The 12986-nt window shown below is 40.0% G+C and overlaps 1 protein-coding gene and 1 long non-coding RNA gene across 2 annotated transcripts; both read right to left on the reverse strand.

Moving 5' to 3' along the window:
* Positions 1-3756: 3756 nt before the first annotated feature.
* On the reverse strand, positions 3757-4412 carry LOC109052974. The gene is made up of 3 exons (XR_006154276.1): positions 4385-4412; positions 4082-4133; positions 3757-3782 (listed from the first exon to the last, which is right to left on the reverse strand). It is a non-coding gene; the product is annotated as an uncharacterized LOC109052974 (long non-coding RNA).
* A 5502-nt stretch (positions 4413-9914) lies between these two features.
* LOC122136841 lies at positions 9915-12378 on the reverse strand. Its single transcript, XM_042721429.1, has 2 exons — positions 11365-12378; positions 9915-11106 (listed from the first exon to the last, which is right to left on the reverse strand). The coding sequence occupies exons 1-2, from the start codon at positions 12376-12378 to the stop codon at positions 9934-9936; spliced, it is 2187 nt and encodes a 728-aa protein (XP_042577363.1). The 3' UTR covers positions 9915-9933.
* Between the last annotated feature and the right edge of the window lie 608 nt (positions 12379-12986).

Consider the following 12986-nt stretch of genomic DNA (forward strand, 5'->3'; position numbering starts at 1 on the left):
GATGATCCGACGGTAGTTGCTCGCATTTCAGCCTGTCTGAGTGACATTTCTAGCTGGATGAATGACCATCACCTTCAGCTCAACCTTACTAAGACTGAACTACTGGTGGTTCCAGCTAACCCATCGTTTCATCACAACTACTCTATACAGCTGGGTTCGTCAACCATAACTCCTTCCAGGACAGCCAGAAACCTAGGAGTTGTGATGGATCATCAGTTAAGCTTCACAGACCAAATTGCTACAACGACCCGGTCCTGCAGATTTGCCTTATACAACTTTAGGAAGATTAGACCCTTCCTGTCAGAGCAAGCCACCCAACTTCTTGTCCAAGCTCTTGTTCTCTCCAGACTGGACTATTGCAATGCTCTCCTGGCGGGCCTTCCTGCATGTACTATCAAGCCTCTACAACTGATCCAGAATGCAGCAGCGAGGGTTGTCTTCAATGAGCCAAAAACAGCTCATGTTACTCCTCTCCTCATCAGGTTACACTGGCTACCAGTAGCCGCTCGCATCAAATTCAAGGTACTGATGCTTGCCTACAAGACGACCACTGGCACGGCGCCAACATACCTAAGCTCATTAGTTCAATCTTACTGCCCCCTCCAGAAGTTTGCGCTCTGCAAGTGAACGACGCCTTGTGGTGCCATCCCAAAGAGGTTCAAAATCACTCCAGGGTATATGCAGGAATCTTGAAGTTAATTTTAATACCTTTTCAAGACTTCTCAATTTTTCTCAATATTTTTTAATACCTCACCGCCACTTCAAGCTGTAACCATTTACATCAGTGATACTTTTAACTTAACAGTTTTAGTTTGTGATAAAGACTATAGACCACTCTGATACAAAAAAATCAAATAGGCTGGGATAGTAAATCAAAGCAAAGTTTATTAAAAAACAAAACAAAACTTTGCTCCACCCTCAACAACAATCATGCTGACATGTGCCTCAGTTCTTCTGATTTTGTTCCCAGCAGCTTCTCAGTTTGGACCAATTCGTTCCGTTTTTCTTTACCACGTCTTCTGAGGATGTTGGACTTCGTGATCAGTTGTGCCATTAATGTCCCAGATTTCCCCTCTGCCTGCTCGGCTAACTTATCAGCATCTGTTTGGAGGGAGTCACACACCTCTGTCAGAACCGTTTGTTTCCGTTTCAGGTCTTCTATCTCCTCTTGCATTGCTTTTCTTTTGAGGTTCTGTGTGGAACTCTGTTTCTTCTTCCGTTCATCTTCCAGGCAACTCCTGTACCTTGACCTTGCACAGGCTACTGAAGCCATGAGCTCCTTTGTGAGAGGTACCTTCAAAACACCCCCACAGACACTGATCGTCACATATCAGCCTCAAAGCTTCGATCGACTTTTCAAGGATGTTGCATGTTTCAACCTCCTTGTTGATGGAAAACCCTCTTTCCACCGTGGCTTGTCCGTGGGACAGAAGTAGAAGGCTCTGAGAAAACTTATATAGCTCTGGATAAGACTTGCTGAGGGCTGAATGCAGGAAGACATCAAGTCGCTCCTTCAGTGGCTGGAAGGAGCAGAATCTCTCATCTCTCGCCTCAAGAGAGAGAAAGCTCTGGAACTGTTGTATGATTACATCACCTGGAATAAGAAAAAAAAAAAAAAAAATAGGTAAAATATAATTCATGTCATTTTATTAATCTTTCATTGGACAAATACACAGCACAGCGTCTGTACACATAAAAAGGTAAGCAGTGTACTGTAGATATCTTCTGTGTTGAAAAAAATCTTCGACACTTTCACACTAACACAAGTTTTTTCCTACCAGCAGAGACGCCTCCTGCCAACTTCTTGTCCTGCAGCATTGTTTGTACTACAGTCTTAATCTTTGTGAGGGACCCTTCTGCATCGCTGTGCCTGCTTCTGGGGTCCAGACATCCAATGGCCCTGACCACTGGAATTTTCAGGGGACTTTTCACCTGCACTTTCTGAACAATCTTAACCAGGCCCTGCAAGCACTCTTTCCTGAAGGTGAGAACTAAAAGCTCACCTCCCCTGCTTCCTGGCTTGCTCTGAAGTGCCTGAAATATAAGCAACATAGACTATAGAATGTAAATGATGAAGAAGGTAAACTTAATTGTCTAAAAATAAGTTTCTCCATGCCAGCAATAAAAAAAAAAACAACAACAAAAAAAAAAAAAAAAACAAACAGCATAATACAATTTAAAAATTTTACTAGTTGCATTGTACAGAGAACAAAAATCCATCCCAGAAAAGAAAATAGTCAATATCAAAATTACCTTGATGGCAGATTCAGCACCCAAGTCCTATGTCAACATTCTTGTAGGATACCCTATTCACTTCATCAGCAACGTCAATTTTGGTCAGCCTCAGGAAGTGGCATCTTGCAGGAACACTTGCTTTACAAACCGCCGCAGGAGACTCTTAAAAGGATATAAGTAATCAGTGACAGAACCATCCTACTAGCCTACCATTAAACAGATCATTCTTCTTACTGCTTCTTTCTAATCATGAAAAATGTTGGTTTAAAATATGTGTTATGAATTTATGTATTAATTTTATATTGTATTATTGTGAACAAGAGGAACAAATAAAATGAAAGGAAGTAATTGGTGTATGTGTTTGTTGGCATCCAGGTTTTATCTCAAGTGAGTTCTATGTAACAATCTATGTAAAACTGCACACATTGCATTGATTTTACAGAGTTGTGGACCACCACACATCCACGGGCAGATAGTTGAATTAGGCCCTATTGTAATGATTACCTTCAGCAGCTCACTCAAATCTTTGGCAAAGAAGGGCAGAACTGGCTCATCAGTTTGATAGTTGGTCAGGAAGAGGCTAAAGGTCCTGGATATTGCCAGGAAGAACTGGAGCTTGGCAATCATGAGGGGATCCGCTTGTGCTGCCTCAATGGTGTCGTAAGAGGCAGTACTGGGGTTTGGAAGCTTCTTCTGCTTAACAGCATCTACGTACATCATGACCATTGGCCACACTTGAACTGCCCTCTCTGCCACGGGGACATTTTCAATCCACCTATGCAAAAATGCACAATGTCTGCTTACTCCAATTTCATTTCACTTTATTGTTGCAAAATAAAAGCACAGACATTTTGGGCCAAATCCTTTTGCAATGTGTATGGCAAACAACTCTCAACCCACCTGTGGCCACAGAATGGTAGCGGAAAGGTGTAGGACCCAGTCAAGGCAGTAAAAATCTTCCCTCCTAGCTGGAACATTATGAAAGAGGTAGTGGAGTGCTCGAAGGAGCTTGTCCATCTGCCACATGGTAAAGCCTGCCTTCAGTGCATTGTGGAGGGTGTGAAGCCCACAGCTTCCAACATTAACCAGATGAGCACCATACAGCTCAACATGCTCAGTCTGGAGGAGGTCTGCAAGCTTCAAGTTGACATTTGGGCCGTCCATACTGATGGAGAGAAGCTGCCTCATATTCAGTTTTGCAACACATTCCTGAGAATATGTTTATTTTTGAATACACTGGCATTCAGTAAGGTATTAGTCTGATTTTCACTCATATTATATGTAAAATGGTTATAAGAAACAATGTTTTGGGTGTGCAAATTCCTGGAGCAAAAAATACAATATTAGCACACCAATATGTTTTTGTGGTACTAACAAACATGAGTGAATGTTCTTCACTGTACATCCAGGTAATGTGCTCCAATTACTTCCAAGCCATTCAAGCTAAACTGAACTGCTAGTGTAACCCGCCTTGTCTGTCTGCATTGTGTTCGGGGTTGTTCTCAAGTAGACACAGGGGCACTGGCTGTCACAATGTAGTTTATTATCTGCCGTCATAAACAATATGGCAATGAGTGTTGCGTGACATCAGAGTAGCATCTCAGTCAAATCCAGCATTGCTCTGACTGTATTCACATTAATCACATTTAACCTCTTTTCATAAAGAAAAACCTACATACATTTGTAATCAAAACAAATACAAAGAAAAATATCACAGATATTCCCAATAGAAAAACACATTGTAAATTCCCCTTAGTCATTCATTAATTCCATTAGATAAACCACACATATATTCATTCATTCATCTAGAACAAATATGCACAAACACACACAAAAAAAAACATACCTGCGGTCATAAACAATATGGCAATGAGTGTTGCGTGACATCAGATTAGCATCTAAAAAAAATAGCATCACGTCAATACAATGTTAATGGCCTGCCGAACAGCTAGCTCACCACGTGCTGCAGCAGCTACCAAACTGCATTTAACATATAAAAGACACAATATCGCGGCTCGTAGTTCATTAAGACTACTGCAAGATTCACTCATCATCTTCGACACTCTTACACTGTGATAAATCAACAAATAAGTGATAATAGCAACTTATATATCCGTTTTATTATCGGAGAGACCTGACGTGAACTCACCTCAGTCAAATCCAGCATTGCTCTGACTGAGGGTCAACCTTGCGCGGCGCAAGTTCCCGGTCTGATGACGTCACACGCACGCACTGCACTAACCCGACGCGCAGGCAGAATGAAGCCAAAACGAAACTCCCAGTAATACAAAAAGAAATATTAATTATACAAATAAACAAGCAAAAAAATAAACCTCAAACAACATCAATGCTCAACCAACAACAAACTTCACACAAAATCCATAGTCAAAGAACCCACAACAACCACACACACAATAACCAAAAACACACCACTGTGTGTGTCACACGCAGGCGCAGGCACACGCACACACACACACACACGTCCATGCAAACACGCAAACACACACAAATCTCAGATCTACACAACAGTAACCTTTATCACACCACTGTGTGTGTCACATTTATACACATGTTTATACTTTCTGACAGACAACCAACCTCTTTTATCATCCATGGCTCCTCCTCCCCAACCCCATCAACTGTTTCTAGTCACTTGCACACATGTCCCAGTCTCATCTATTAATCTCACACTTTAGCCACACGATTGTCCATAGGCCTAAGTATCAAAAAAAGTAAAGTTGAAATGCTAGTAAGTTAACTTACTTTGATGTGATGCAACAGGTCGACAGCTATTTTCCGTTGTCCGTTCCCAAGAATTGAGAGCCAAGGTACCTAGCCCAGACATATCTTTATTAATATGACACTCCTCAAAACACATCACATAACAGGTTGAAAATTAAATAAATAAAAAATATAGTATATAAAGTATATAATATATAGTACTAAGCAGGAGGTACCTAGATTGGACATGGTCATCTTCCCAGAATCGAATGTGGACATCAAGCTGTTTTGTTTTTGTTGACTGGTTGAGCGACCCGTCAAACATTAAAACAAACTGGCCAGCCTTGTTGATGGTGTTGATGAGCTCCTGCTTGAAGTGTGGTGCTAACCCGAATTGTATGATGTATCCAGTTTTGTCCTTGCCACAAGTGAACGATTTTGCTATATCCGAATCTGGAAACAGCCTTGAAAACTTCAGCCACGTTTTCGTTTGAGTTCAGTGAATGGTGTTTCTACGCTGTGTGGAGACACCACAACACCTCAGCACGCAGTGTTGCTGTGCTGCCCAGAGCCACTCTGATGTCGGCTGCAGAAGATGAGGAAGCAGAGATAGCCCGGGTCGTAGCTGTAGCTTCAGGTGCGACTGCCGGTGGTGTAACGACGTTGGCACTAGGTTGTGGTGGGCAAACGCGATTACCACAGAAGCTAGCGATGGAGAGCTGCTGCTCTCTGCGGCTAGCAGCGGCTTTGTGGCTAGCACAACACATGTGGGACTTTAACGAGTTAATGCCCATTGACACAATACTTATTTTTTTCTTGCATAATGTACAATATGCCTCCCTGACATTCCCCTCGACTGGCTGCAGCCACTCTTTAAAGTCCGGCATTTCCAGCCAGGACGCTGCAAATTTGCACTTCCCCATTCTGTTCATGCATTCACCAACCTAAAACATTTTGGTGCGTTGTAATACGCACTGGGAACGCCAGAGCGTACTTTGTGGTTTTGAACTTCCGCCCGCCTGCCCGCTCTGGTGCTCTCAGAGGCAATTTACGAACGCACCCACAATAGCCTAGTTTATGTACCTGTTCGTTTTTTTAATAAAAATGACTAAATTCACACACTTTTACGATGTTTTTGGGACTCAAACTGTTGGACAGCTAATTCAGAAAAAAATCCTTCAAAATTTAAGACTTTATAAAGCCGTGATAAGACCTTTTAATACTTTTTAAGGGTCTTAATTTTCCCAAAATTGATTTATCACCTTTTAATACTTTTCAAGACCCCGCGGAAACCCTGCACTCTCACTGACTTTTTCCTAGACTGCGCCCAGCTGGTGGAATGACCTCCCGATCTCAATTCAAACAGCTGAGTCTTTACTCATTTTCAAAAACATCTAAAGACTCATCTTTTTCGCCTGCACTTAACCAACTAATACTAGTACTTACCTTTTCTTTTTCTTGTCTATCATAGTCTTAAAAAACCTGAAAACAAAACAAGAAAAACCTGGCTACGTGTTCTGTACTAGACTAACTGAGACTTGCCACAGCACTTGTATACCGTTGTTGTTCTCTTGTTGATCTGATTGTTTCTACTGTTCTCATTTGTAAGTCGCTTTGGATAAAAGCGTCTGCTAAATGATTAAATGTAAATGTAAATTTAAATCTATTTATCTACTTAAATATATTAAACTTTAATATATTTAAATCCATTTAACTTTATTTAATTAACTATATTTAATTTATAGATCTAATACAGATATAAACTGCTGTTTCTGTCAATGCTCCAGTGAAAAATACCACTCAAATAAATAAATAAATCCATGTAAGATTTTATATGGTCACATTATGGTACTTTTAGGCCTATGTTTTTAAACATTTATATATTACATTATTTTGACACCTAAATGTTTCAGAAGAGTAGGCTACATGTGATATTTAAATCAGAAATCAAAGGATTGCTTTGTTGTATTTATATGTATATAAAAAAAAGTTGTTGATTTCCTGAACCTGTTCTGCACGTTGAACAGATGTCCAAGAAAATCCTTAGCCGGACGATCAAATTTTGAACCTCGTATCGATGTCCAAGGGACGTCGTAGATCAACGTCCAGATACAAACCGGATTTGCAGTCCAGAACGACCGACGCAATTTAGACTTGATCTGCACGTTGTATAGACGTCTCATGTTTGTTGGGAAAGTCTGGCGCAATGTTTTTTCTTTGTTATTTAAAGACCGTGTTAGTATAGACGGGTCCACAACACGCGTACACGCTGCTTATTAAACACAGGGACGCACAGCAGCGCACAAACATGCCAAATATTAAAAATTAAAGGATTGCAATGCATAAGAATTTTTTGTAGGCTAATTAAATATAAAAATGCCTACATGTCATAATAGATAGTCATCACATGTATCAGAATTAGGCTATCTATTTGCTCACACACGAGCAGCTCCGTTTCATCTCGGAGACGCGTTCTGTCTTTGTGCTTTCCAAATTCCGCCGTGTACATAGCAAATCCGTCAGGGTCACGAGCACAACTTGCTCTTAAAGGGAATGGAAGATGAGACTCTGATTGGTTTATTGCACGTTACGCCCAAAAAACACCCATTACTCATTAAGAGAATAGGGACAACCAGTTTAGACCATGCGCCTGGGTGCGCCAACCGTTTTTCCGTCGTTAAAATAGCAAAAGTGGATTTGGACACGCCCTGAGTGCACCTGTGCCGTGCGCTTTACACTTTGCGTTTAGATCCTTAAAATAGGGCCCTAACACTCTCACAATGGTCTACTTTAAAGTTTTAGAAGAGATCTCAACAACCTTACACTGTGCTCAGATATTTCTCCTAGTCTAAAGACTCTGGTTTACAAAGAACTTGTTTACTGTAGTTTCAGACAGTTTTACAGGGGAATGAATTCACTTTAGCAGCATATACAATACTAAGTTCACTTCTTAAGGAGCTCTCAATCTGAATAGCATTATGGGCAATGAATTCTTAAAGGGGAACAGCCCAATTAATTATTATATATATAGTTAATGTTCTTATTATTGAAAACAATGAATTAAACGTTGTACTAAGCATTTATGACTCTCATAAATCTAATTTAACCCTCTGGAGTCTAAGGGTATTTTTGGGGCCTGGAGAAGTTTTGTCATGCCCTGACATTTGTGCTTTTTTCAGTTTCTTAGCAATATCTAAATGGCTAAAGTCTAATCTCACTGTAATCAGCACAAACTAGGCTATAATAATATGTGAGCAGTCATGTATGTACAAGATTGTGTTTTTGAGAAAAAAATGTTATGCGTGGTTAGTGAAAAACTAAAAATGTTAAATCACTTGAATAAGGCAATAAAACACATACAGAACATTGGTTCCCAGGAATTTTGAGAACTGGAGCTTGTAGCCTTGAATTTTTTTTTCTAAATGATGTGAAAATCATCTTGTTTACTCACTTACAGAAAACAATATATTGATTTAAATTTTCTAAGACACTTTTTGTTGGTAAAAGTCATATGCGAGTAGGCGTCAACTATCAGAATTCACACCTGAGAAGACAAGGCCTGCATAATGAGCTGCATAATGAGCCATTCAGTCAGCTGTGTCACTGAGAGGGATGAGTTACAAGAAAGAATGTGAGGACAAAATAAATCTATATAATTTTATGTTTGTAGTTTATTTAGAATATATTAATTATCCCACAACATAATTTATATTCACTTGTGAGTGCAGTTAAACAGTTTATTAGGAAAAATCAAAGCTGACTTTCAAACTGAATTTTTTTTTGCCTCATTACTCCAGTCACACAATCCTTCAGAAATCCTTTTAACAATCTTATTTTCTACAAAAAAAACATTTATTGTTATTATTATCATTTATTATTATTATTATTATTATTATTATTTTTCAGTTTTTTTTTTTTAGCTGAGAATATTTTTTTTACGGTTTTTTAGGGGGGGGATAAATTGAAAGAACAGCAATGATTGTTACATTTGTTACAGTTACATTTATTTGTTACATTTATATTATTTTACATCAAGCTTTTGAATGGTCTAGTAGTGTATATTGTTATTGAAACTTCATAATATTTCACTTGATTATACATTTAGTCAGGAATTATAGTTTGGAAAAAGTCTTTGGAAAAAGTCTAACTAGTAAAATGTTTACACGTTATGTGAAAACTAGTACAAGTATATAAATAAATAAATAAAAAGAGACTTACTCATTTGTATGAACTCTGCTGAATAAAGTGCTTCATTCTTTTTTTTTGAGGAAATCCAACTCTAAAATCCTCAAACCACATCACATCTTTTTGGGGTGAATTGTGTCTTATTCCTCTCATCGCGAAGCAAACAGTAAAATAATAAAAACTTGAAGAACAATCTCGCTGCGTTGTCTTCTGTTGTGTGGGCGTATTCAAAAGCCGCGCGCTTCAGTGAAACATTTGAATCTCAAAAGCGCGCTTCTAACACGCGGGGGCGGGGCGTGGTCGCATTAGAAGATAATGAAGGGAGACGTGAAAAACGGACATCGCGTTGTTTTCATATGGATTACTTTATCACAGAATATTTGTTTTCAGCAGCACTTGTTTAGTTTAAAAGTAGACATGTCAGGCTTTCTATAGATATCTCTCTCATGTCTCTTCGTTTGGTATTCACTGAGTTACAGTTCATTTTAATGACGCGTTTGTATCTGAAGATCAGCGCAGACAAAGGCTGCAGACAGCACTCCTTGTTTGTTATCTTTATTTTATAAGTGCACAAAGTTTTGTTGTTATTATGTCTGTATACAAAAAAAAGTAGACCCTTTACAGATTCGATTGATGTATTGCACTTATCTGGTACGATCAAAACTGAAAGTGTAATTTAAGTTCTTTTCGGGGTTATCAGGAGAAAATACCCCAAAACGCGTATACACGTTAATCGACTCCAGAGGGTTAAGTTAAAACATCCTCCCCCCCGATGAACGACTGTTCATCAACTTAAATCTCTAACACATAAAGCAACTGAACGGGTCTTCTTAATACAGTTCCTGTGGATGTGCGAACAGCACAGGATCTAACTTTCCCATCTCTGCCTGGAAACAGCTCTTCAATTTTTCCTAATTTCCAGGTTTGTCTTGGCATGTTGGCATCTCCTATGAGAACAATGTCACCTGTTTTCAGCACAGTGGGTTTCTGTGTGCTGCAAGAATGTGCAGATTTCAAGTCTAGCAGATAGTCTTTCCTCCAACGATTCCACAGATTGGTCATGAGTCTGTTTTTGTATCTCCACCTCCTTGTCATCTCTTCCTTACTCACAGTGGTATGATCATGGTCTGCAGGGAATGGTTTTGGCGGCAGTGAAGTTAGTCGTTCACCAACCAGGAAGTGAGCAGGTGTCAGTGGCTCGTCAGCTTCATTGTGGACAAAGGTAAGGGGTCTGGAATTCAGTGTAGCTTCTACTTCTGTGAGGAGTGTAGTCATTTCTTCAAAGGTGAGCGATGCTCTTCCTAGCACCTTTCTAAGGCACGTCTTTACAGACCTCACTAGCCTTTCCCAAAATCCGCCCCACCAGGCCGCTCGCTCTACGATGAAGTGCCAGCTGATACCCTTCCCTGAGAAGTATTCCAGCAGTTGTGGATATTTGATGGCATGCCACAGCTCACTGAGGTCTTGGTTTGCTCTTTTGAAAGTTTTGGCATTGTCTGAATAAATGACCTTGCACAATCCTCTTCTAGAAACAAACGCTAACAGGAAGCTTTCTGTTGACTGACTTGATACAAGCTCCAAATGCACTGCTCTGGTGACTGCACATGTGAACAGAGCAACATAAGCCTTGCATAGCACACGATCATTCTTCACATACAGTGGACCTGCAAAGTCTATACCCGTCACTGCGAATGGAGGGGTCTCTGTTATTCTGTCTCGTGGGAGTGGAGCCGTGTCCTGTTGTGTGGGTTTTGCTTTAAAGCTTTTGCAAACAGTACATTTTGACAGGATACCCTTTACAAGTTGTCTGCCTCGCAAAATCCAGTGTCTACTTCTTATTTGTACAAGAGTGTCTCTTAGACCAGAATGCATGGTAACTTCATGGTTGTACTGGACCAGCAGCTCACAATATCTGCCTTTGCTAGGTAGAATCCATGGGTGTTTTTCTCTGTAACTGAAGTCCGACTATTGCAATCTGCCTCCAACACAGAGCAATTCATCAGCATCAAGGAAATGTTTCAAATCTCTGATTTTGGAATCTGAATTCAGGGTTTTTCCAGCTTTCAGCAAACTTATCTCATGACTAAAACTGCAAACTTGTGTTACTTTGGTCCAGTACTTCTCAGCCTCAAACATTTCTTAAGCAGTCAACTCACCTCTTCTCCTTGAGTTTGAACTTGTGTTGTGCACGAACCTCTTAAACCAAGCAGTGACCTGCAATACCTTCTTCAGTTTACTGTACTTCGGTAAATCTAGCACAGGTTCTGTTTCACTTTGGTCACTGCTGCTGCTGAGTTGCACACTAATCTGCTGAACTTGTTTTAGCTCATTAGTCACATCTTCAACACTCTGATCTTCATCACTTTCCTCAGACAGATTTGGAGTAGTCAGAAATGGGGGTCCTTTCCACCACAGTCCGCTTTCTTTCAGATTAGCTACGGTCTGTCCTCTGGTAGGGAGATCTGCTGGATTGGCCTTGCCTTTGCAGTGAGACCACATTGCCGGGTTGGTTAAAGACTGTATTTCAGCTACTCTGTTTGACACAAACTGTTTCCATCTGTAAGCTGGACTGCGAATCCACTGTAGTACGATCATTGAATCTGTCCACAGGTGAACCTGTTGTAGCTCCATATTCAGAGGCTTTAGCAAGTTGTTTCCTAGTCTTGCTCCAATGACTGCTCCCATCAACTCAAGACGTGGCAGGGACATCTTTTTCAGCGGGGCTACCCTGGACTTTGAAGCAGCGAGGCATGTAGACTTTGTTCCATCATCTGCCTCTCGCAGCAAGTATGCAACTGTACTGTAAGCTTTCTCGCTTGCGTCACAGAACACATGAAGTTGTTGTGCATCGTGCTTGTGCTCAGATTTTATTCCATACCAGCGGGGAATGACTATGTGGTGGATCTGTGGAAGTTCTGAACACCAGCTTTGCCATTCTTGTGCAAGATCTGTAGGCAGCTCCTCATCCCAGCCAAGGCCTCGAAAAAGGCATTTCACCCACACAGTGAAAGGAGTTAGAAAGCCTACTGGGTCGAATATGTGAGCAAAGAGTGTCAGAACGCACCTTTTGGTGTTCTCTCTTTTTGCTAAAGCGTCCAGCAATGCAGTCAGATCAAAGACGAAATCATCCTTTTCAGTCCTCCACACCAAGCCTAGCACTTTCAGTACAGCTCCTGGTGTCTCTGTCTCTGGTGCAAGCTCATTCATCATCATTTTCCAGGACAGTTCGTTGTCCATTTGCAAAGGTCCATGCCAGCTGTGGACATAATCTGTTTGGCATTAGCAGTTATGGAGAAAGCGTTCTCTATGTCACTTGCACTTGAGATAAAGTCATCGACATAAAGTGATTCCTTTATTATCTTTACTACCTCAGGAAGTTGGGCTTCATATTTCTTCAAATGAAGAGTTTCGTTGCAAAACGAGATATATCCATTTTGAGAAATGTTGGTTATTTGACATTATTATTTAAGACATCAACAGTCAAGTTCATTCACAATTTGTTGTACATTAAACTATTACTTGAGCTCAGTGAAGGCCAGGGACACAATATTCTTCAAATCCAGGATATTTTTTATTTAATTTTATGTCCATAAATAGTTCATAAATAAGTCAAAAACCATGCCAAAATGCAACATATTTATCTTAACATTGTCAAACATCTTAAATTGGTTAAAAACAATACAGGTCATAAATATATTGGATAAAAGTTCATTATTTTCCATTGATGTAATGATAAAAATAAAACTTCATATATTTTAGATTCAGAACACACCACAAAATAACTTCAGGTTTTTATTGTTTTAATACTGATGATTTTGGCATACAGCTCATGAAAACCCAAAATT

Source organism: Cyprinus carpio, chromosome B3, assembly GCF_018340385.1.
Source record: "Cyprinus carpio isolate SPL01 chromosome B3, ASM1834038v1, whole genome shotgun sequence".
In the NCBI taxonomy this organism is placed as follows: domain Eukaryota; kingdom Metazoa; phylum Chordata; class Actinopteri; order Cypriniformes; family Cyprinidae; genus Cyprinus; species Cyprinus carpio.

Excerpts from the sequence above, each read along its gene's own strand:
- LOC122136841 (XM_042721429.1), bottom strand. The coding sequence starts at position 12,378 with ATGGACAACGAACTGTCCTGGAAAATGATGATGAATGAGCTTGCACCA. Across the intron at positions 11,107-11,364 it reads AGTACAGTAAACTGAAGAAG|TCGGACTTCAGTTACAGAGA; the intron begins GTATTGCAGGTC and ends AGATTGCAATAG.